Genomic DNA, 25,257 nt, shown 5'->3' with positions numbered 1-25,257 from the left:
ATATCGGTATCGGAATGCTTTATTTTCAAAAAATGGGGTGCCAGGTCAAAAATATTTTTTTTCATTTTTTGGACTCATAATTCAACTTACGGATTTGTCTTTTTGAAACAATGTTTGGAACAACTAGAACAATCTATTGCGGTATCAGAATGTTCGATTTTCGAAAAGTGGGGTGCCAGCTCAAAAAATCATTTTTTTTGTTTTATTCGAAAACCGTTTCGAATGAAGCAATATCACTTTGGAACAATGTGGTACAAAGTCAGAACAATCTGGAACAACTTTCAAAATTATAAATTTCAAAAAGTGGGGTGCCAATTTCATACACTTCTGAGGCACGCATCTGAGTGCGCGAAGATCTCGCTGCTCCCCCGGAAATACCCCTTGTGTGGACGATGATAATAACCATTATGATATCCAGCCAGCTACCTGCCCGCCTGCCTGCAAACCAGGATTCCGCGCGCGAGATTTAAGAGGAGCGCAATGGGAATCGCCATGCATGCATAATCCCGCGGGACTACAATGGCGCGCATCGATTAGTCTTCCCGCATCCCCACGGCGATTCTCTCTACCTTTCTAGCTAGTTATACGCGGGCGGCCGCGCCTCTCGTGCAATCGTTGGAATAAATGGACGTTGGCCGGCTGTCGGCCATGACTCGACATCGCCTCGCGTGAACACGCGTGTACGCGTGCGTGTCGACGCGTTCCCGGTCAGAGACGTGAAGCGTCCTTTGTACGCGAGGTCAACCCGCCAAGTACTCATCAGGCTTAACGCGACGGGGTGGCGCCCCGTCTGATCTGACCCGTTTCTACTGCGACTTCCGCGCGGCTTTAATATCTCCCTCCTTTTCTTCTTCTTCTTTCTTCCTTTTTTTACTTTCTTCCTTTTTTCCAAGATCTATCCTTAATTGCAGCTCGGGCAGCGATTCCTGACTTTCGTTGGATGGGAAGATGGTTAATTAAAACGACGGAGAAAATCTCTTTTCTTCGTCGCTACCTTCGACGGCGGTAGTTTGACGTTGCAACACGTTAATCCGACGTTTCTCTATGCTAATTCGTCCTGGCAATTCGTTGACGAATTCTTTTGCGTGCGCGAAGAAAAAGAATTTTGTTGGATTAATGCCAAATGCCCGGTGAAATATGAACAAATTCAAGAGAACTCCGGTTAAAGTCACCGGAATTCTGTTCAAGTTGAAGAAACCTCCTCGATATATCTCGCGACCTTTCCCAACTAGTCAGCTATTTGACAACGGCTTTTGTATATAAACATATAAATAACTTGACCTATAAACCTTTGCCCCACGATGTATCCGAGTCGCGACAGATCCCGAATAGACACGCATTGCTTATTTTAGAAAATTTATTTATACTCTCTAAGGTACAATCAGAGAGATATACTTCACTGAAATGTTATACTTATAACGGGTGGTGGTTTAGTTATAAGTATAGCACTGCAATCGGTAAAGTCTGACTGAAAAGATCAGTTAATAATAGCGACTACTATCATTATTGATGCACTTTGCAAGTGCACAGCCAGTGTCATTGCACGCAAGACATATAGAAGCCGTTAATACCATCGTCACAAATGCAGAAAGTTTAGTCTCTGTACAGCGTATAACAGATTTGTGTGTTGCAGAGGTATAAAACGGAATAATAAAGTAAGAGTGTTTTCACTGAAAATTAATGAATACTCGCTAATCATCCGTGAAAGAGTCTTTTCACTGACTTAATCAGAAACCTTTTTATTTATTCACTTTAAGATAAATAATAATAATAAATTTCGTCATTACACGGCTCATCTCTCTCGTCACTTTAAGTAAGCTATCCATTATGTCATATACTAAGTAATTTCGGATTTTTTGCGTAAATTGTAACAATTGTATTTTTATGTCGTCATAATTTTATAAAAAAATGTGTGCGAAGAGGACCAGAAGATCATAAATCAAAACAACGTACACATTATTTCATAAAATTGTGACAATATATAATCGTAATGTAAAAATAAAATAATGTAAAAATATAATCATTTTACCTGAAAAATCGGAAATTACTCATTATACATAGCCCGAAATATACGATAAATATAAGTAAATATATTTTACACTGTTGCTAGGAAGAACGTTTGAATGTTATCGGAAAATGTTTCCACAGCGCGTCGGAAAATTTGCAGCGCCATTGTTTCATTTTCCTTCGACTTTGATCGGAATACTTTACGTCGCACGATTACCATTATACGATCCATGAACTCGATGACGAAATAAAAGCTCGCCACGCGGCACAGCTGGGTGCAGCTCGCGCCTGCTGTTCGTAATGAACAGCAATGTGCGCGTAAACGAACACGCCATTAGTGCGTGTAATGAAAATGATTAATGACGTGATCGAGAGAAATTGTCCGGCGGCGCTTATAAATTGTCAGGCAATGCTCGAGAGTGCGCACTTAGCTTTTTACATTATATATATATATATATATATATATATATATATATATATATATATATATATATATATATATATATATAAAATAAGAGCTATAACGTTATTTTATCTTAATTTCATATACGAAAATCACATAGACTAGACTTTCGATACCTCGATGTATCCTATTGATAAAGTGTAACTTTTTAAAGTGACGCGATAGAGACGTTACGAACGATAGAGTTATTACGAACTCATGTTATAGTCCCATCTGGTGCACGGAAAGAATTTTATAGTAAAAATCACTGTAGGACTTTGTAACGGAGAAACAAATCGACGTTCTGCAATAAAAATTCACTATCCTTTTCATTTGATATGTACTACTTATATTCTACACTGAAAACATTTTTTGACATTTGTAACTATCGACTTAGAAAGATCTTTTGTAACTATAAAGAAAGAATATATATACAGACTGTATATTCTTGCAAACTATTAAAAAAAACCTAATTAAAAGAAATTTGTATGAAAAAAAATATATATATTCTCTCAGTGTAAGATTAATAAAATAGAGTCGAGATGAAAGGTGACACATATGCACACACATTTTTATCGAGTTGCCCATAAAGACGTCGCTGAATTGCTCAATGAGCTCGAAAATCGAGAGAACTGTGTGACACGTGACGGTAATTCTATCGCGATAACGCGTGATCTCGTCTACGCAATAGCTGTCCGATCCGAAATGCCGAATGACAAACGAGCACTGTAGTAGTGAATTATCCAGCAATTTATTGACTGTTATATACGTACGTACACGCGCGACGTCCAATTTTTTAACTCGCTGATGAACATCGGAGATGAAGTACTAATACAGCACAACGATCGTCATAATCCGCGCAGTCATTCACCGGCCATTAAGAGGGCGATTATCGCGAGCCGCGATGACGCGGATTTTCCGCGCTTGAAATATCTCACAAGGGAACACCGCGAACCCTTTAATTTTGATACACTTTTGTGAATATGTAGAATAAATCAATACATGAATAACGGTATATTCCATTTGTGCTCTATCGCTATTTAAAGATACGATTTGCACTCTCAAGATAAAAAGGACGACTTTTTCGTGTATTACTCTTAAATTAAAGGAAATAGAAAAAAATGTTTTGGATAAAAGTTTAATGGTAAGCTAAGTGCTGTAAGTTGACATAAGCATAAATACAAAAATACCTTCTTTTATTGTAAAAAAAAAATTTTATAGGTATTTTTGTATTTGTGCTTATGCCAATTTACAGCACTTAACTTACCATTAAACTTTTATTCGAAAAATGTCTTCCATCTCCTTTAATTTAAAAGTAATACATGAAAAAGTGGAATCGTCCTTTTTACTTTGAGAATGTAAATCATACCTTTAAATGGCGATAAGGCACAAATGGAAAATACCGTTATTTATGTATTGATTTACTCTGAGAGAATTTATGTATTGATTTACACTGAGAGAAAAAAAATAGTTGGAATAACTATAATCTCACTATATTTTATAGTTCGTTTTGGCCTCAAACATATATTTATAGTTCATCTAAACATGAAGATATAGTAGAATGAACACAGATTTATAGTCACCATCTTATTACTCTATATATATGGTAAAGCACTTTTTGAGAATATAGTTACATGTACCTATATTTGCCAAATATTCCAATTGTATTGACTATATAAAATAGTTAATTTGTCTTACCATTCAATATTTGCTACCTTACTATATTTTTTATTTCAAATAATTATAATTCTTGGTAAAAATTTTACATGGGTCAGTCATACTATGCTTATATTGTAAATATTACAAATATTATGGTAAAATTTATTATAAAAATTATATTCCAACTATAATCTTTTTACTATGCCATTATAGTTTCAAATATCATACATTTTTCTCTCAATGTACATAAGATAAACGTCCCAGTGGTCGAACATACATGTCCCAATGATTGACATATTGGTTTTGTATTTTTCTTTGTTGAAATGCTTTTCAATATACGAAACAATATAATAAATGAAAAGAAATATTTAGTTACTTTGTGATTTTGTTTCATTTACTGATAAGCATCTTAACAAACACAACAAAGTACACTATTAGTAATTCAGTTATCGATACACGTTCAATCACTAGGACGTTTACCTCACAAAGGTGTATCAAAATCAAAGAGTTCAGGTTCGCGATGTTCTCCTGTCAGTCGGCTCGGTCGTCACATCGCACCGCTACCATCGCATTGTCGCGAGATTCGGAACGAAAATTCGAAGCTCGCCGACTCAAGAACGAAGGTGAGGGGATCCTTTCGAATGGTTCGTTCCCGATTGTCTAATGCGCAGCCGAAGAACAAGGGAGAGCGACTCTTTGCCCCGTGCAAACTTTCCCAATTAAGATCGCGCGCAGTCCCTCAGAAATAGCAGACTCGATTATTATCTCGTTAAGCACAGTCCACGGGACTCGGTTTAATCTGCGTTCAATTTATCGTACGATTCGTCGCCGCGCGTCGATGGCCATGGTGCGACGCGTGCAAGCGTGAACAAATGCAGGGTCGCTTCCTCCCCCGTCGCGATGTGCTCTACTTTCGATTTTTGCACCGTTGTGAAAAAGCCCGCGACGTCCGCGACGGCTCCTCGGCAATGAGACGGAGTGTCGCCGCCGAAAGCCACGGGCCGATGGCATGTGATAGGAACGGACGAAGTTGCTAACGTCGCGCGAACTTACTTCCGCGGTTAACCGTGCGCGCGGTTAAGCTAATGGGGAAATCGCGTTATGTCGGAAAAGAGGACATTGGCGACGGCGACAGCGGCATCGATTTCGGGAGTTTGCACGTCGTCGGTCCGATCACTGCGGGGGAGAACGCGAGCATCTATCATTGGCTGACATATTGTGGACCCTATCTACTTATGGCATTTATAGCTTTCCGGAGACGACCAGAGTTTGCACTCCCGATCGTCGGGACAATTCCGCCGCGGCGCATTGTGCACCGATTTTTTCGCGCGATGTAACGTCGCCGTTCGCATACGAACCGACGCGAACGAAACGTCGCCCTCGTATTTACCGAGGGAAGTGTCGCGGAAGAAAGTTTCTATGTACCGCCCGAGTTACTTACTCCGGATGCAGTTTCGCGCACAGCGCGAAGTATATATTCTCGAAGGAGTCACGAATTTCTCCGAATGCCTATTTCGTTTCGTTTCTAATAAAAGTGGAACTTCTCGAGAGATATCGTTCGATAAAAACGCGAAAATATGGCCCGATCTCGTGGCGGAGTTGAGTGTCGGTCTGCTCACAGTGCGCGATCTGCTCTTTTACAGCTCAATCGTAAATTCCCGCGGCAATTAAAAGTCAGCTGAAAATCAACCGAGCTAGGAATAATAGGGCCGACGAGCAGGGGGCGAAAGGGAGATGACAGCGTTATCGACATCGCGATATAGTTGTCGGGAAACGCGATCCCTGAGCGAGGATCCTCTACCTCTCTTTCCCTCTCCAGAACGAAAATGGGGAAAAAAGTGCATTAGTCGCGATGGAACAAGGGTAGGTTGTGCGCGAAAAGAAGTGAACACGCATGGCTGGTTAAGTTTTGGTCATTAGGAATCCGATAGCCTTTCTCCGATAGGTCGTCCTCCTCTGAAACTCGAAGTCGGCCGTTCCGCCCGCGTTAGTCTCCCGTTACAACAAGACTGATGGACTTACCCGTGGAAAAAAAACTTGGGAGGATAATGTTCAGGACGAAGTTCGGAGATGCCGACTTCTCGATGAGAAGAAGAAAACTTTGCGCGGGAATTTTCGCGCAGGATTATTACGACGGTGAACGACGGTTACGTACCCGAGTCGAGATCTCGCTTCCATATTAAGGATTATCGCATTTATATCTCAAAAATAATGAAAACATTTTTAAAAAATTAGAGATCACTTTATATCGCATTTAAAAGTGGTCGGTTTGATTCGGAATCTGGAACAAAGGTTATTCCACTTTGAAGTTCAGCGAATATGATGGCGACAAACGATGTTTTAATAACAGACTAATGACGTTTCTAACGTCATTTAACGTCGCCCCGTTTCCTCGGGGGTATTTAAATCGTGCTATTATGGAAATAATGTGGTATCGTTATTTTTAGTAACGAAAAAAATAATAACAGAGTAACGATAAAAATCTCATTTCTGACACACATATATTTTGAGTATTTAAAATAATGTGTGCAGAGTTTCACTGTGATTCACAGATAAAAGTTTAAATGTCAGAGATAACATAAAATAAATTAAAGCAACTGTAAAAATATAATATGTGTTAAAGTGTAAAAACATATTATATAACTAGATTCACACACTGCTTGTAGAAATTAAGGAACAAAATAAAATATAGATAGGAGACAGAGATAACGAAATGTTAAATAACGCTAGAGTAAATCAAGCTTTAACGCGGAAGAAACGGAATTAAATGACTACTTGTAGCATCAGGATAGGACAATAGTCTGCACAGTGTTATATTTCTGGATTCTTCATCTTTAAAGATATATCATTGGTCCTTCAAGTTCGAAGAAGTTTATAGGATTAATATAAAATATTTTGACTTGGGTGTGTCGGTAAGCGTGTCAATTGTCGCTGTTTTTTCGATGCATCGACTACCAGGAAGAAAAGCCATCATGTTGGGTATTTGCGCGATGGGCGCATCGAAGCGTAAGTTTATACATATTCAAGAAAGGCCATTACGCGAAGACACTCGCCTTCTCTCTCTTTCATTTTCTGCGCCGCTTTTCCAGTTTCCACGGGAAGCCCCGTTCGTGTTTTACCTCGTCGAGAAGCGATCATTCGAGTAAGTCAGAGCAGAAGGGAGAGAGAGGTGAAATACGGCGACGTTAGAATTTCAAATCCTCACAATATAGTGAACGTTTGTCCGCCACTCAAGAGATTTACGAGCGGTCGAATTGGCTCGTTGTACAAAGATTTTCGCGTTTCCCTTTGCACAGAATTGACATTTGTTAACCTCGCAGAATAACATCCGACGGCGCAGACAGGAAGAAAAAAGGGTGGCTTTATCGCACGATTCGTAACGATCGTTCGTCGTCGCGCGACGGGGGAATAATAACGTTGCGTGTAATTGAGGATTCTAAGAATCCCGAGTAGACGCGCAACACGAGAGATCCATTCGTGACATATACGGTTTCTTTTAATTACACTTAATTAGAATGCAAACGCGATTACTCTTGACTCGCCTTTCCGCGCCGCAGTCAGCCGGCAATTAACTAATAAGTCCTCCGACGTGATCGTCACTTGCTTTGAAATGCACTTTTTTGCTGCAGCTGTTGAAGTAGTTTAACGTAATTGTCCGCGGTACGCTATACGTACCGACGTTATAACGAATCGAATTTATCGGGGCCAGCGCACAATGGGGAGAAAACGTGCAGTAGCCGGCACTCGTTGCAGCACTCACCAACTTGGTGCTTCCGCTCTTTGATTTTATCAAATATTAAGGGCTACGCGCGGGAATTCATTAAATATCTATTCATTGTGCAGCAATTATTACTTATTATTTGTCTATCCGTGTGCTCTTAAACCCCTATACACTTTAATATTTGATAATACCCGCGCAAGCGTGCCGACTAATGGACGTTTTCCCCTGAGCAGTCCATTAAGAGAATCGGTTGAACAACGCCAAGTTGCACAACTTTAACCCTTTGAGTCGCGATGGGACGCTAGCGTTCCACTTGTCTTCCCTTCATTATTCGTGATTTTAACTAAGTTATATCGGCAGACATAAGATCAAAGCCCAATGCCCGGACATATATCTAATATTGGACATTTTTATTGCTTTGTGTTGTGTGTGTTATGTGTGTGTGTGTGTGTGTGTGTGTGTTGTGTGTGTGTTGTGTATGTGTTGTGTGACCTTAAAATGTTTAAACTGTCAATATAAAATATACATACAAATATTGAGTATATATTCTAAGTTAAAAGTTTAGATATTTAAATACCAAAATAATAAAAATGTTAGGATTAGATACATGTATCTAGGATACATGTATCTAATCTAGGATTAGATACATGTGCGAGAATTGGTACTTTTACCTTATAGTCGATTATGTTATTACTATACATTGTTTCGCTTAAAAATATAAGAAACTAAAAATAAACAAAAAATAATTTGAATGTTTAATTGTTAAATTATTACAAGCCAATAGCAAATGGTAAAGAAAAATGTTTTACAAAAATCATTTTAGGGTTAATTATTAAGAATCGACGCGTCGAAACATTAACAACTTATTAAGGATAATTAACAATCTTTTACATATTTTTTCTCAAAATTTTCCATAAGTATTTTACAATAAACTATTGAAATGTTGGTAATATATTTGTTGTAAATTTCTTGTCAAAAACCAAACATCTCTTTTTCGTATTGAGGAGATCTCGTTATTTCCAGATAATGCCGAAAGCGAGATTGTTAATTTTGAAAAGTTATGGTCGCCATATCTAACCCGCTATTTCGAATTTCAGCTTTTTGGTCTGAAATTTGTAATCAGCGATAACGAAATGCCCTTGTGCCAATTTTTAAGAAACTTTACCTAGAAATAAAAGCTGCAGCTCCAAGGTTTAATTGGCATTACCTCCGCCTTCTTTGTGTCGCGTTAATTTTCGACGTTCGGTAACTCGGCGATCAGCCAGCCAGCCGACCAACTAGTCAGTTTTTTCGACGGAAATTCGCTCTAATTCGGCCGGGGGTTTTAATCTCGTACACGACGTTGCAATTAGCGCGCCTAACATTCAGCCCGGAATCAATTGTATCGGGCCGATGTGAATGGGAGGCGTTCGACGTTGCCGATACGTTATCCTTACTGGCACTCCCGGGTATGCTAAGTAGCGATTCACGGGACCACGTAAACAGGTACCGGAAATCGTCCGGGCGTGATCCTTCGGCTTGTTTGTCCGAGTGCGCTCCCTCACCCTGCGAGTCGGGCAAATTGGAAGCCAGCCTCGGGTTACAAGGGCGCGGCTTTAAAGGCAAACGAGAAGATCCAGCGAACGTCGGTTAAATGGCTTAGAATCGTGTCGAGAGAACGCGTTCGGGATTAAATGCGAGTCCGCGTACTGGCAAGTCGATAATAAATCTTCGTTAAATTCATTGTTGAATTCAGAGCTGCATCTCCCGCCCCTTCCCCCTCCCCAGCTCTCCCCGCGATCGTACACGCAGAAGAGTTCTATAGTAAATTATTATAAGGTTTTGTAACTGAGCCACATAGCCCGAGTCGAAATTTTGATGCTACTTTGACGCTCTTAAGGATAGTTTGCGCCTACTTAGACGGTTTATAGCATAGGTGAAACCTACTTTCACGATATTGATACTCATTAATTTCTCTTTTGAACCTTTAACTCTATCTTGTCAAAATTTTGACGCTGCTTTGACACTCTTAAAAATAGTTTGAGCCTACTTAGATAATCTACAACCTAGGTGAAACCTATTTTGACGATACTGACACTCATTTCCGAGTCGAAATTTTAACTCTCTGTTGAACCTTGAATTTTATAAAACACATATATTTTATGTAGGAGCTAAAGCTTCAATAGAGGTTCACAACCAAATCTACTTTGCTTCCCAAGATTCTACTATTATACAACCTGCTTTAACGCTAAAGAAAGCGAAAGTGGAAATTTCAGACATCATCAGGATCAAAGTAGGAGTAAATTGTATCATTAGAATTAAACCTACTTTGCTATCTTAGCTCCTACTGCAGTGTAGAATTCAAGGTTCAACATAGGGTCAAAATTTCGACTCGGGAGACCGACATTCTACGCTATCCTTTTATTTCATATGTGCTACTTATAGTTTAGGAGCTAAAATATATGCTGTTAACCCTTTCATATCTGCAGGACATCATATATTCTACTTATGTACTTAACATAACTTTAAGACAAATAGTCGATTTCTACCTTGGCTTGTTTAAAAGAGGAAGATTAAATCTACATGAAAAAAATTAATATATTTTTAAATTTAATATTTTCGATAAAATATAGTTATCTAAACTTTTCAAAAAATCAAACTTTTAGTTAACGTTCTCTCAGACGTTTCCTTTTCTCAACGCATACTTAGTATTTATAGAAGAGAGGACCGCGTTGTTAGCAAGTAGACTGTTACTGATAAAAGTTACATAAATGTATAACTGTATCTCTATCGATAGCATAGGCGGAATAGCAGATTTTGGCCTGCAGTCGAACATATGAATGTATTCAAGAGTTCCTTTTAGTCACAATATCTGAGATCTATTATCTTAAATTTGAGACATTACTTTTACATTTTATTTAATCAGGAAAAATCTAATTCAAGCTCATATATTTAAATATATATAAGCTTTTCACGGGCGCCATTTTGAATTGAGATTTATTACTCAATTTGGAATCAGCGCTCCTAAGAACTTCTATAATCGCTTCAATGTGAAATATATCTGTCCTGAGAAAGCAGGAGGTACGAAAAGGTTAGGAACTAAAATGTGCTGTTAAAACACTCGCTCTGTTCTTTAACGAAATTTATTATGTTCCTTAGCAAGACAGACTTACTAGCAGTTTGTTTCTGGACTATTAAAAATACAATGAAATCGAAAAGAATTTATATATGAAACAAAACATACTTATAAATATAAATTAGTAAATATACTTATGAATATAATTATGAATATAAATAATTTATACGTGAAACATATTTTTATATATGAATAATATTTGAATAATAATTTGGATTAGGTTTTTATATTGGATTGGGTTTTTTCTAATTATAAATAGGATATTTAAATTTAAGATGATAGATCTCAGATATTGTGACTAAAAAGAACTCCTGAATACATTCATATGTTCGACTGCAGGTCAAAATCGGCTATTCCATCCGTGTTATCGTGATAAAAATACAGTTATGCATTTATGTAACTTTTATCAGTAACAGTCTACTTGCCAACAAAACGCGATTCTCTCTTCAATAAATGCTAAGTATCTCTTGAGCGAAACGGAGAAACGTCTGAGGGAACGTTGCCAGTATGTTAACTAAAAGTTTGATTTTTTGAAAAGTTTAAATAACTATATTTTATCGAAAATATTAAATTTAAAAATATGTTAATTTTTTTCATGTGGGTTTAACCTTTCTCTTTAAAATAAGCCAAGGTAGAATAATATTTTACAGTTCTACCATCGAAAATCAATCAAATGCAATCAAAGGTGCGAGTGTTTCCTAATTCGGTGAATGTCGAATTAATTGCAGCGGGTAGTTGATTCTCGACCACGCCTGTTATTTGTTAATCTCGCGATGAATGCCATCAGCCTGTGTGGACAATTATAATGATTGCATTAAAATCGTTATCACAAAATTTGGCCCATCATTACGTCGACCGCACTGCGTTTCTGTCCCGGAACGGATCAACTCACGCGTTTCTAAATTGCTTTCGACGCTTTGTCGAAAGTAATCGCGATTCCCTAATCACGCGTCCCGTCGCGAGGGGAAAGTTCACCGGAGATTTGCCAGGAAGGTCGCGCGACTTGTTCCCCATAATGATTTCGCGATCTGACATCAAGATTCTCCTCGATTAATCGCGCATCGTCGGCCGAGAAAATTTCGCTTGTCCATCTCGCAAGATTCATTACGCGTCGTCACGAGGTGTCGCCATTTCGACGTGATCATTTCGCGAGCTGGCATGTTTCGCAAGGACACTTTCGCCTGATTGTTTTGTCGTGAGTCTAGCGCGTTCCTTTCTCGTGCTCACAGTCGGTATTATAGACAGCGTCGCCTCCGATACGCGTCGACGTCTCTAACGGTATATCAAGCACGGTATAATAGGGACCAGAGCGCGGATACAAGACAAATGATGCGTGAATAACGAGGACAGTATCGCGGTTGAACGAACCATTGTCAGCTGTCGACGCGGAATATTCGACGGTTACGCCCGGAATAGCTTTTAACTGACGTTGCGCGAACAAAGTTAATAACACGAGTGACAGTTAACCAAAATGCGTCTGAAAAAAAAGAGAACGAGGAGAGAGAAAGAAGAGGGGGAGGAGGAAGAAGAAGAAAAAGAGAAAGAAGAGAAGGAGAAGGAGAAATATGAGAGAAAAAGGCAAGCAGAAGCTCGTAATTTCGCGGAGGAGACTCGTAGACATAAAACATACGAATAAAACGCGGGGAATAAAGCGCGGTAATTATCGTCGAATACCTTCAGCGGAGCGAGGAACCCTCAGCCAAATTTTAACGAGACTCGGGCAAAGCGCAGAAGAGGTTTTAATAAACGCGCGGGGCGCGCGAGGCGATCCGAGGCCGCTGAAATATTTCCGACGGTATTTCTTCGTCGATCTTGAAAGTAATATCGACGCTCGGTTCGATATCGTTCCATAAATATTTTCGTAAGACGTGCCACGCGGCCGTTTCGCTCGCGCACGAACGATCGCTCATCGTGATCAACGACGTGTACAAAACATGAACGACGATGGCGGCGGTGGCGGCGGTTTTCCAAGGTTCCTAGCTACAGAAAATAAGAATGTTGAACCTTCAATGCAATGGTAACATTTATCATACGCGAATCTCTTATCTCTCGCGAGAGCGAGGAGAGCAAGCGGCATTCCCGAGTCGAAATTTTGATGCTACTTTGACGCTCTTAAGGATAGTTTGTGCCTACTTAAACGGCTTTATAGCCTAGGTAAAACCTACTGTGACGATATTGATACTCATTAACTTCTCTTTTGAACCTTTAACTCTACCTTGTCAAAATTTTGACGCTTAACGTTCTTAAAATAGTTTAAGCCTACTTAGATAATCTACTATCTAGGTGAAACCTACTTTGATTATATTGGCACTCATTTCCAAGTCAAAATTTTGACCCTATATTGAACCTTGAATTCTACACCACAGTAGGAGCTAAGATAGCAACGTAGATTTAATTCTAATGATATAATTTACTTCTACTTTGACCCTGATGATGTTTAAAATATATGCAACAAATAAAATGTATATTTTGTATACTATTTGACGTTTCTGTTTCATTACTTATTAAATTTTTTAAATATTTCTATAAAATACATATATTCTATGTAAGAGCTAAAACTTCAATAGAGGTTTGCAACTAAACCTACTTTGCTCCCTAAGATCCTACTATTACACAACTTACTCTGACGTTAAAGAAAGCGAAAGCGGAAATTTCAGACATTATCAGGGTCAAAGTAGGAATAAATTATATCATTAGAATTAAACCTACTTTACTATCTTAGCTCCTACTGCGGTGTAGAATTCAAGGTTCAACATAGGGTCAAAATTTCGACTCGGGTTGATGCATAAAAAAGTGCTCTTGCGAAAATTATTCAAATCATTCAAGTCGGAATTATCTAAATACAAGAGATTATCTAAAATGGATAAATAACTACGATATCGCATTGTTTTGTATAAAATCGAGATGTAGACAGATGATAGAATTTCCACCTGAATTTCTATTTGTAAAATTCAACGCGAAATAATCTCTCTGCGATGGTCATCCAGAGATTAAGCCCAATCATACTTCTTTTAAGAGTGACTGTGATAAACGAGAAAGACCAGCGACGAGAGACAAACGAATGCACAATCCTCACACATCTAAATTTGCCTGCAGATATTGCTGGAATACTGCTGCTGTAGTAAGTTCTACGTATCGCAGACAATCTTCTAGCACATACAAAAAACGGCAGTGAATTTCAACCGTGACATTTAGAATTCTGTCTGGACTAGCAAAACGTTTCTGGAATGGACGCGCCTCGGATCGTATTCTTGACGCATTTCAACCGCCCTTTTTATTCTAAGTTCCGTTTTTCTTATAGAGAATGCCCCATACAAGATTGTTTAATATGATAATCAGATAGACGTACTTAACGCTCGAATGCGCGTCAAGAATACGGCTCCTGGAACTTATTGCGCGCTCGCTGCGCGACGAACGAAAAATTTATGGAGATTAATTGCGCTGATTAATACGGTGGTAATCACGAAATATGCATACAACACTGCTTTAGATATCCCAACCGGTTATCGGCGATACGATAAGCCGACAAGCGATATTTTCAAATTATACGTTAAATGTGCTTGTGTTGCGACAAAATCTCATTGGCCTTCCCATTACATCATCAACAAGATTAGCTTATCGAGCGAATTCGTGCCGCTGTGTTTGTTTGTTTAATTAACTCGTGTACTGATTATATTCCAATTGCGTTCCTCAGTATAATTAAATATGTCGTCTGGTATAACTCTAATTTTCTTTCCTTTCATGCTGCTAATTCGATCGATAGATAATCCAAATAAAGTTCACGGCTTGCTCAACAATGTCGCGAAACAATTCGCGTGCATGCAACTGAACAAAATTCCCAGGATGGTTTCGGAGCAATAATGACTCCGCGAAGAAGTCAAAGATCGTTGGCAACGAGGATGAAAGGCAACAGCGAAATCAATAGAAAGCATTGTTCACTCTACCTGTACTCACCGATCTCCGGTATGTTCCTGTCATGATCGCCCTCGGCTGAAAACTGAAACAGAAACAGTTCCAGACTAGATTCGAATATTCGTATTTTCAAAACAATAGTTGAAAATTGATACAAAATAGAAATATAATAAAACACAATACGGAAAAAGTTGAAGCGTCGAAATAATATTCCGACTGTCAGAAAGTTGTGTACAACAATGTGAGGGGGAGGGGTTCGTATTATCTCTACCTCTTTCTTTTTCCTTCCTTCGCGTGCGCGGCGGATAATTCCGTTTCGCAATATGGAATTACCATAATCTTATCATAACGCCGTTCGGTTAGCCTCCGACCAATCTCATTATCGATCTGTGGGCCCTCAAGATGGCTCGTAAAGAGTACTTCTTGCTTCCGGCAAATGAAGTTTGCCCAGGACGGCGATGGCCGCCAAGAGCAGCGAGATAGGGCGCGATCGGCGCGAGGACCCGACGAAAGAAAACTTGGACGTTATACCTGACGGTGACGCGAACGAATCGTGGTCGATAAAAAAATATGACACCCCAATGTTTTCCCCAATGTTTTCCCCAACGAACAAACAGCATTACTGCTGTCCCCCGTATCCGTGAGTGGGCAAACGGATCCATACGTTACGTCAGCCTGCGCGCGCGAGTTTCGCAGCTCTTATGGGGAGAAAAAGTACCGGTTACAGAATGTTCGGCGCGCTCACATAAAAGACTTCCCTCGCACATTGAAACCTGGAAGGGAAGCTGGAAAAGAGGGATCCGTGAAGGAACTGACGTCGTAAATTCTGTATTATATTGGGAGCCGCGCAAAAGAGAAGAAAAGATTACTGGAGAATCCCTCTCTTGGAGATAATTATGGCACTTGGCGCCAGTGTACTTAATGTGTGTTACAGGGTGCGATCTGTTACACGCTACAAATGCTTTGAAGCGTCGTACAGCGGTAATCGTGGTTTTTCCTTAAGCGCTTCAAAGCGTTTGCAAAGCGTTATCTGTATGTCGCGCGCGTGCAAGAGAGCGAAATACTCCCGAATGATCGATACTCACATTGCAGTCACGCGGGGAATTGAAAAATTCGCACACCGCACGCAATTTGTCTAAGTGAAGCGAGGAGTAATCGGAAGCAAGTGTGTCGACGATTAAACATGGTGGCCCGGTGTCGCAGCCGGCGGTGCCGACGATTAAATTACGCGACGACGGGCCCGTAAAATATGCACGAGAGAGTCTTGAGGTCTTACATCCGTAAAAAGAACGAGACATGCACGAGAAGAAGGTCCGCCTCTTCTTTTCGTTCTGCTAAGCGCGCAGCTGCGGCGCCCGCAATATAAACCGGCTTTATTCGGCGAATCGTGACTTCTCCGGCAAATAGAAACCGGCAAAAAGGGAGATCTCGCGGCCGTCGTTTCTTACCGCGAGAAATTCTCGGTAACCCTCCTGCGCGCTGCTGCGAACAGAAACGACGAGAGAGAGAGAGAGAGAGAGAGAGAGAGAGAGAGAGAAGCCTCTTCCTGCCATCAGACCTTCCAAGCTTGCAAGATCGATAAACCCTCATTCTCCTCCACCCCCGTCTCCTCCTTCCTCCCCAATTTCTCGCGATTCTCCTCGATTTAGGACTCGCACCGTCTTCGTTCGAACCTTCCCGCGTGTCGATCGGAGTTCCAATAAGGTCGCACGGAGACTGATTGAGGGTGTGATCACCTTCATCTCTCTAGCCATAGCCGTCCTCCCTCGTTCGTATTAACGGCTTCACGATAACAGCATTAACACATTCTATATTCCTATCCTTATATCGTTATTGACTTCAAATTTCATTGCTTACGTTACTCTTATCGCAATAAAGAGCTTTGATCCTTTAAGATACATAATGTATAATACCTTAAAAAATTGTGGCTCCTCCTCAAATGTTTTATATTAGCGAAGCAATGATTCCGCCGTTATAATGTTATCGATGGAGCTATTATATTCTTTGTCCCGACCTGTGAAACAATAATTTACCCGTGGAAAAAATCAATATGAGCGATTGTGCGCAGAGCAGAATCATTAACGCTTGAAATCGTGAAAGTTTTCCACAAAAAAGAAAGCAAACTCTGTTTTCTCAATTTTCTTCCGGTGTCATCAAAATACAAGATTGGCGTTTTTATATTCGCTATCGTGGTTGTAAGATTTACTAATTAATTAATTTCTTAATAAGTAAATAAATAAGTTAATAATATATAAATATAAATAAAACAAAATGTAATAACAAATATAATAACAAAATATAAATAAAACAAAAGTTAATAATATATAAATATAAATAAAATAAATAAATAAAAACTAAATATTAATATAATTCCATAGCTGTAGGATACTCGTTTAAACATGAATGTACATAATAATGTACTTCCAGAAGATCATACTTCTTAATGGTTAATTTTATTTGGATTACAAAACTTTTCATCAGGAGCATCTTTTAAGACTATTTTATAAGAAGAAAAAAATTTTACCCGAACACACAAGATCGATGCCCGGATCCTAAAAAGTTGACTTACTACTTTATTACCTCTTCCGTTTCCTAGTATTTCGAGGGAATTTCTTATATCTCAGCGAGGATTCTACCTCTCGAACGGCGAAAATGAGCTTTCGTAGCAAGATGTTTTGTGTTCGTTTACGAACGACGCGCATGCGTCTTCCGCGAACGGAGAACGGTATCCGCGTTCTTGTCAGGAACTTCTTACAAGCTCGACTTGTAACGCTGAAGAAATTCGAAAGTCGAAAACGCGCGCGATGGGAAAGGACGGGTAGTCTTTCCGTTACCAATTCGCCCTTTGTGCAGTTAGTCAGCCGATTAATCACTCCTCGTACATGGGTGGATTTACAGTCTGACAAACAGGCCGCGCGCGCAGCGAGAACCACTCGTAAACAACGTTCCGCAGCCTTGTCGCAAAAGTGCGTTGATCCCCGCGCAAGAAAATGGAACGACGGGGAATTCGACGTCATCGCGTTTCGCTTCTACCTCGGTTCGATGCAAAACGACCGACCTGTCCATCGCAAACGTTCCATGCAGATCCTTCTATCGTTTTCTCCCTCTCTCTCGCTCTCTCTCTTTCTCTCAAGAGAAAGCGAGAGACTACCCTGCGTTGCCTCCAATAGAAGCCCTTCTCTGCTCATAAGTGCTGGCATTTCCAAGACCATCGTAAACCGGAGGATTGATGGAAGCTCGACTCCACTGTCCGCCCGCAAAAACCGAGCTCTAAGTAAAACTGATGAAATAGGAGAAATTCGTAATGTGGAACGCGGCGGACGACAACCTTGTTCCCGTTTGACAAACTTCTTGCCGCGGATTCATAAAGCCAGCCCCCGCAAAAGTTTCCCTTTACGTAACGAGTCACGATGTCATGTAGACACCGAAAGGCAACGAGTGTCGTAAACAGGATGTCTCGCAAAGTTCCTGTCGAGCTGCAGCAAACGTACTCATTGGCAAATCTGAAGGCAACTTTCGCTTTGCTAAAAATTAAACAGCCAAGTTGCGAAATTATCCGAGATTCTGAATTGTAGGGAGAAGACTGGAGCCAGATGGTGCCAAGAGTATACTGTGCATGTCCTTTTGTTTATATAGTACTTATTTTGCAAGGAACAATGAGTACAAACTTGCGAAAGGATCCTTTTAGAACATAAATATCCTATTTCATCAAATTTCCCTGAGTTTCATTAACGTCGGCATAATATTACAATTGAAAAATAGGAGAAACTAATTTAATAGTAGCAAAGTAAATTTCCGAATCTCTCGAGAAATTTTGCATTAATATTCTCCATGGTGGACGAAGGCAATTTACATTCGTAAAATGATTGAAACCAAGCATATGAGGTAAAGTTGACTTATAATTAAGGACCAGAATTTATAATTAAGGGCCAAAGTTACAGACAACTCAGTTCTCAGACAACTAATTATTGCGTCTAGACATGGTACATGGTAACTTTATTTTATGTGTTAATGCCTGCTACAATAAGAAATAGAAGAGCTGTAGAGACCTTTCGCGAAGATCCCGGATCGACGAATCAAGGTACATATTTTATATGTGGCCTTCTTATCCTGCGCTATTGGACAAATAAATCCGGTACTGAAGCCAAATGGCCACGTTGCTGCATGTTTGTATATCTTTTGGTTATTACGGAACAAAATTTACAGTTAACAGGATCATGACATTAACACATAGAACAAGGCTACCTCTATCATGTCTATACTGTCAGGCGCAGTAATTAGTTGTCTGAGAACTGAGTTGTCTGTAACTTCGAACTTCTGAAATATGGGACATCTAACCCTAAACTGTTCGCGCATCAAGTTCTACAGGCGAGTGTGTAACGTAATCTGCGTTATTTCCACCATCTGGGTAGTTCCGTACTCTCGCCGAAAGTAAAGTCAACTTGATATTTCTCAAGAAACCTGTCGTTAAAAGATAGTACCACTGGACGTTTCGCGAATAACAAAGCCTTATTCTCTGAAGAAGTTTGCGCGTTAACGACCAGCCGTCGCCTGCATGCCCTTTAAGCAAGATACCCACGACCCTTTCACGCATGTCGGGGTGAAGTTGTCCCCTTTCATGTCGTTATCTTCCGACGACCATGAAAGCAACGACCACACGGGGCCACGTGGACAACTCGAGTCCCACGATGTTTGCCAACTCGTTGAATTTATCTCAATTCCATTAGTCTCCTATATTTAGACGCGCCATGGAGATCGACGCTTCGCAATATTACCGCCTGTAAATCATGAATCCGGGCCCTTCCTTTTCGGACGTTAATAAAATCCTGTCGACCAGCCGATCAACTTTGAGGTTGTTTGACGTGAGTTTAAGAATTCATTCGCCAGCTGCGCGACTTTCGAACGGGATATCGAATCGATAGGAAATCTTAATTTCGCCGAAAATCCACTCGCTCCTTCAAGCATTCTGATTTCCCCGGCAAAAATACAATGAGACTTATTCGATCTGGAAACTCTCCTCGACGGAAAGCTCATTTAGAAAAGAACGTTCGCGGGCTTGTTGAAAAATTAAAAGGATAGAAGGCGGAAGTTCCGTTTTCCGCCGGTGTGTCTTTCGAGGAGAGTCTCGGAAGCGAACTACAAGTTTTAATTAGATATTTGAGGGAAAGAGTCGAAAACACACGGGGTAGCTATGAAGCGGCTTATAATGATGATAGACGCGAATTTTCGCGTGTTCACGCGCGAAGAATCCACGCGGAAAATTTCAATATGCACCGTGTGCGCTCTCACGTTTAAATTAAACATTCCCGATATTTCGCAAACACATAGCAAAACTTTCGAGGAGGATATTGAACGACTCGGATCGGCCTTCCGAAGGAACTCGGATTTAATATCTTCAGTTAAGCGCTTAATCAAACTTGCAGTTGACTTCGAATTAAATATCCTCTGATATCAGGGGGATTAACACGGCGGAAGCTCGGGAAATCTCATTATCGCACCGCGAAATACGACGTTAATAACGTACGTTACACGTACGTTACGCGGACAAGAGCGCCGAGCGGGAGAAAAAAAATGTCCAAAAATCGTGAAATGCAAAAAAGTAACAAAAAATTGCTTCAAAATTGCGAGGTGGCAACGCTCACTCTCTTTCTCCCCCTTTCTGTCCTTCATGCATCTATCGAGGCTGCCGGAGGATTTCACGCTTATCTCCCATATCTTCCATATATCCTATCGATAGCTGCGGGCAAAATCGTTCTCCTGCCAGGTGACGTCCTCTATCGAGATCTCCCGTCCCTCTCGCTCCTTCCCGTGTTATCGTTTCTTATCCGTCAGTCTGGCATGAGGGAACGTGGCCGATAACAAAGAACCGCGCGAACGAGAGATTGCATGTAACGATAAACGCGTAAACAAGCAGTGATGAGAAGAAGAGAGGAGAGGAAAGGAGAGGAGAGCACGGGAGAGAGGACGGCATTTACTCTTCGTCAATATGGCGATTGAATGGGGGCTCGATCAAATCGCGGCGACCCGGTCGCGCGGCGCATTGATTAAAGGGACGAGAGACCGCTAGGGAGATTTGAGTTACCGCAAAAACATCTACTTCATCAAATTTGCATGTGAATGTAAATAGCGATCCTGAATACTGAAGTAGATCCGTGACATAGCGGCTTTCGCCGTGTAGTCGATCGATTATTCGGCGGGAACCGGTCTGTGAGGGTAGCCGACCTGTGTTGCGTCGACAAAGTAATTAACGTCGCGCTAGTCGCGATTTTCGCGGCTACGATCGCTCAGCCGCGTAGCTCGGCGACACGCGGCTCGCGGGATACAGGGACAATTCCGTAATTGCTTGCGATGATTTACTGTTATATCGCGTTGTAACGAGAAATTGAAACTGCCCTATGTAATTGCGACACGTTCAGATGCGATAGATACCACACCTAACAGGGAATTCTAGTTGCTAGGCGCTACCTCCTGCAATCCCAGGCAGAAACTTTTACCGACAGAATACTCTTCTTCTAATCAAGCGGACCATTACTCCAACTTTTTTCCTTTCAAATCAAAAGGAAATATTTTTATTTGGAGCTTTTCACGAGAGAGAAAGATGTACACTGTAAAAACTGATGTGTTAACACATTTCATGTGTCCCAAATCATCCACTCTCATTTATGTGTAAATTTAACACAAAACAAATGTGTTAAAAAGTAACACGCATAATATGGAGAAAATTAACACGTAAATGAGAGTGGATGATTTGGAACACATGAAATATATTAAATTTAACACATCAGTTTTTACAGTGTAGATAAAAAAGGAAATTTTTCTAGCTTTATGAATATTACGCTTAGAATGTTTTCCTTTTAGTTTTAAAAGAATCTTCTTCAAGTCACACACTAGGAAAAAAAATGTTTGGTACTTGCAACTATATAATCACATAGAGAAATAATTATTCTATATACACACGCTCTCTTCAAAGTGTACAAATCAAACATATCTTTAAGCAAGTAAGAGCTTAACGCTTCACACGTCTCTATTCCCGGCAACGTGAAGACACGACGGATTGACGTGAGATACAAGTGTTTTCTCCGGCATTTATTTCTTTTCTCGCCCGGATAAAACTCGAGAGACGTACAGTCGAGTATAAATACAACGTACTGTATCGAACGGTTGTATGATGTGCCGTTTCTTACACGCTTCTCGCACGTGTGTTAGAGACGCTCGTGCGCTCACGAGGATGAATGATGGACGGACGTTAGGACCGGAAAAGATCCGATCCCTCGTCCTTTTTCGTCCTCTCTGATCGTCCAATTTTTTTAACCTCCGACGTCGTTTGTTATCGGACTGTCGGTCCGGTGAGAAGTGCGACGTAAGAGAATTGATGAACTGCCGCGGATAATTAAGAGCTCTCTGGTCCTACGCTCAAGAAACGCACGCGATTCCCCATCGCAATATCCGTCGATTGTGCGGAGATAAAAACAAAAGTGGGTTTTCTCTAACGAGCTTAACTTCGAGTATTCATCTTCGAGTGCTCACACCGAAAATGGTGCATTAAATGCGGCAATTTTCGTCAGCGCGAAACTGACTGCCCACATAGGATTTTTCGATCGAATTCGTGTTAGGGCATTACGAGGTACCGGATTTTCGATACCGGCCTGGTACTGACGGTCAGAATTGGCTCAGCATTGTGTGCACAGTCACATGACAGCCCCAGCTCGACACGGTCAACCAATTTTTAGCTGAACATTCGCAACGCTACACGGAGAGAATATCACAGTTTTTTTTTAATATACATTCTTTTAGTACGTTTCTGGTAGTCCAAGAGTACACTGTCAGTAAAGTCCATCTTACTTAAGAGAACTGAAGGGTAAGATTGCCTAAAAATCATGCTTGTGCTTTCACAATTTTTTATGACAAACTGAATGAATATGCGAAAGTGTTATTTTGACGCGTATTTAAACGATATATAAAGAGAAAAAAAAATATTTTTTTAAAATTTTGATGAATAAATACTCAATAGAAGTGTATGGTACACGCAGTTAAAATATATTTCGATTTTTTTTTTCAAGATCGTCATTTTGCAGTAATATTGATTCTCGTGGTGGTTCAATTAAGCTGAATTTTAGGTAGAAAATTTCCGTAAGCTTGTCATTATCGGGTGAACCACTGACAAACTCGTGAAAATATTTAATTTTGAAATATTAACTTTTTTACTATAAAAGAACTGAAAATTTTAATAATTTTCCATTAAGATACTTGCAATTTTATTAACTTTTACTCAATTTCTATTATAATGGTTTACCCGATAACGACAAGCTTACAGAAATTTTCTGCCTAAAATTCAGCTTAATTGAACCACTGAGAGTCAAGATATTACTGCAAAATGACGACTTTGAAAAGAAAAACGAAATATATTTTAACTGCATGTGCCATACACTTATATTGAGTATTTAATCATCAAAATTATATTTTTCTTCTCTTTATATGTTGTATAAATACACGTCAAAATAATACTTTCGCATATTCATTCAGTTTGTCATAAAAAATTGTGAAAAAACAAGCACAATCAGGCACAATTTTCAGGCAATCTGACCCTCCAGTCTCCTTAAGGAACATAGTATAAATTTCGTTAGAAATATAGCAAACTTTTTCATTTCAACTCCTAAAATGTAAGTAGCATATATGAGATGAAAGGATAGTCAATTACGACAGAATGTCAATCATCTAGTTACAAAATCTATAGTAATTTTCACTATAAAATTCCCACCACGCATATTAGCTGAGAATAAATTTCTCTCGTGTAGATGCTCGACGTTGGTTTTAATAGTGGCTCAGGTGTCGAAATCACGCGCGTTCCATTTAGCAAAAAAAAATGATGGATTGCGCGGAAGTCACCGCGCGAAATTTTCCAAGCGTAAAGCACGCGAAACATTGCACTCCACACAACCAAAAATGTCCTATGTTCCAAGATAGATCTCACTAACAGTCTATTCCATCAAATCCTCTCTCTTCTTGGCTATGTTTATTTAAACTGAAGGAAAAAAATATATAAAATATATACTAAAATATATAAAAATATATAAAATATACTAAACTATATTATGTTTAGTTATAACTAAACTATATCATGAACCTAATTTAACTATATTATGCTGAACTATGTATTCTCTGCGTGTAGAGAAGAGCATGTTGATTGCGCGACTCGTGCGACTTGATTCGTCGAGTCTCTACGAGACGGAAATACCGTGTCCTTTGTTTACGAGAGACGGATTCCGAATTCACTTTCCGTCAATATTGAGACTGTCGCTCGCATACAGACGACGACTGTGGATTTACGGTGCAAAAAGTTTCGGGATGTGCAGCGCGAAGAACCGCGAGCGCGCGTGCGCGCAACCCCAGGGGATATTCGTCACAGCTGCCGGTCGTTTTCTGAGATTTCCCTCGAATTCTCTGGTATGACATGCCGTATGACGCGTATGTACCGGCAGCCTGCAAATATCGAAGGCATCCGTCGTGTACTGTCGCGCGCCCTTCGACCCTCATTTCTCCCGTCCCTCAGCGAGCGAGGCGACGCCGAGAGCTCCTCAGGAATTGAAGCTTTTACGACTCTTAGCGCGGAAACTCGAAGAGACATCGTAGTCGAAGGAAAACACGATCCCGCGCAAACTTTGATCCACGACCATGCCACTCTTCCTCTTGAAACTTGTCCCTCAGCAGGAATGAGTTCTACTTACAATTACACACACGCTTTATTTTGTTGCTCTACTTTGTTCCTTGTTGCTCCGGTTAGTCTATTTACCTGATCCCGTTCGACCAATTTGTATTTGTCTAACATTATTCGTGCAAATGTTTGCAAGAAAACGCTAAACACGAACGACTATCCGTCGCCTGGAAATACATATTTGAACTGAATTTAATTACCATTCTCATTTTTCAGGATGACTCTCTCTCTCTCTCTCTCTCTCTGCGCTGAATGGATAACTGAATTTTTCTCGCCTTCATTCCGAAACGATTGATGATCCAGCCGAAACGAATGTAACGTGAACGAATGGCTACGACCGAGCAAATATGATACACTATTTGTCAGAGAAGCGAAGAGAGCAGAGTGACCCAATAATCGATGCAAAAAGAAAACAATGACAGAGTTGCGGTTGTGGTCACTTTTGTTGTCATAATAATCGCGATGCAAATTTCTCCGTAGAATCGGTTTGTATCAAAAACAGTGCACTACACGCACGAAAAGATTAATTGCATGCAAATTGTAACGGCATCGTGAAATATAACAAAGAAGGATTAATATTTATAAATGTATCGTTGATATCCCAGATACAGATGATCCTCTCTCTCTCTCTTTCTCTCTCTCTCTCTCTCTCTCTCTCTCTCTCTCTCTCTCTCTCTCTCTCTCTCTCT

At 40.1% G+C, this 25,257-nt stretch overlaps 1 protein-coding gene across 10 annotated transcripts in view; it reads right to left on the bottom strand.

Annotated features, from left to right (window-relative positions):
* The window catches only part of LOC116840780 (transient receptor potential-gamma protein), a 131,992-nt gene that overhangs the window by 64,445 nt on the left and 42,290 nt on the right, over window positions 1–25,257 (bottom strand). For 6 of the 10 annotated variants that reach the window (XM_032807951.1, XM_032807949.1, XM_032807958.1 and 3 more), the window contains one exon: window positions 14,889–14,941. In XM_032807951.1, the coding sequence (XP_032663842.1) occupies window positions 14,889–14,922 (34 nt within the window). In that variant the 5' untranslated portion in view covers window positions 14,923–14,941. The remainder of the gene's footprint in view (window positions 1–14,888; window positions 14,942–25,257) is intronic. The other 4 variants (XM_032807955.1, XM_032807956.1, XM_032807957.1 and 1 more) reach the window with 1 other exon arrangement.

Source organism: Odontomachus brunneus, unplaced genomic scaffold (genome assembly GCF_010583005.1).
Source record: "Odontomachus brunneus isolate Ranch 3 - 2012 unplaced genomic scaffold, Obru_v1 Obru_scaffold_011, whole genome shotgun sequence".
In the NCBI taxonomy this organism is placed as follows: domain Eukaryota; kingdom Metazoa; phylum Arthropoda; class Insecta; order Hymenoptera; family Formicidae; genus Odontomachus; species Odontomachus brunneus.
Note: the sequence above shows the minus strand (reverse complement) of the source record. Positions and strands in the feature narration are given on the sequence as shown.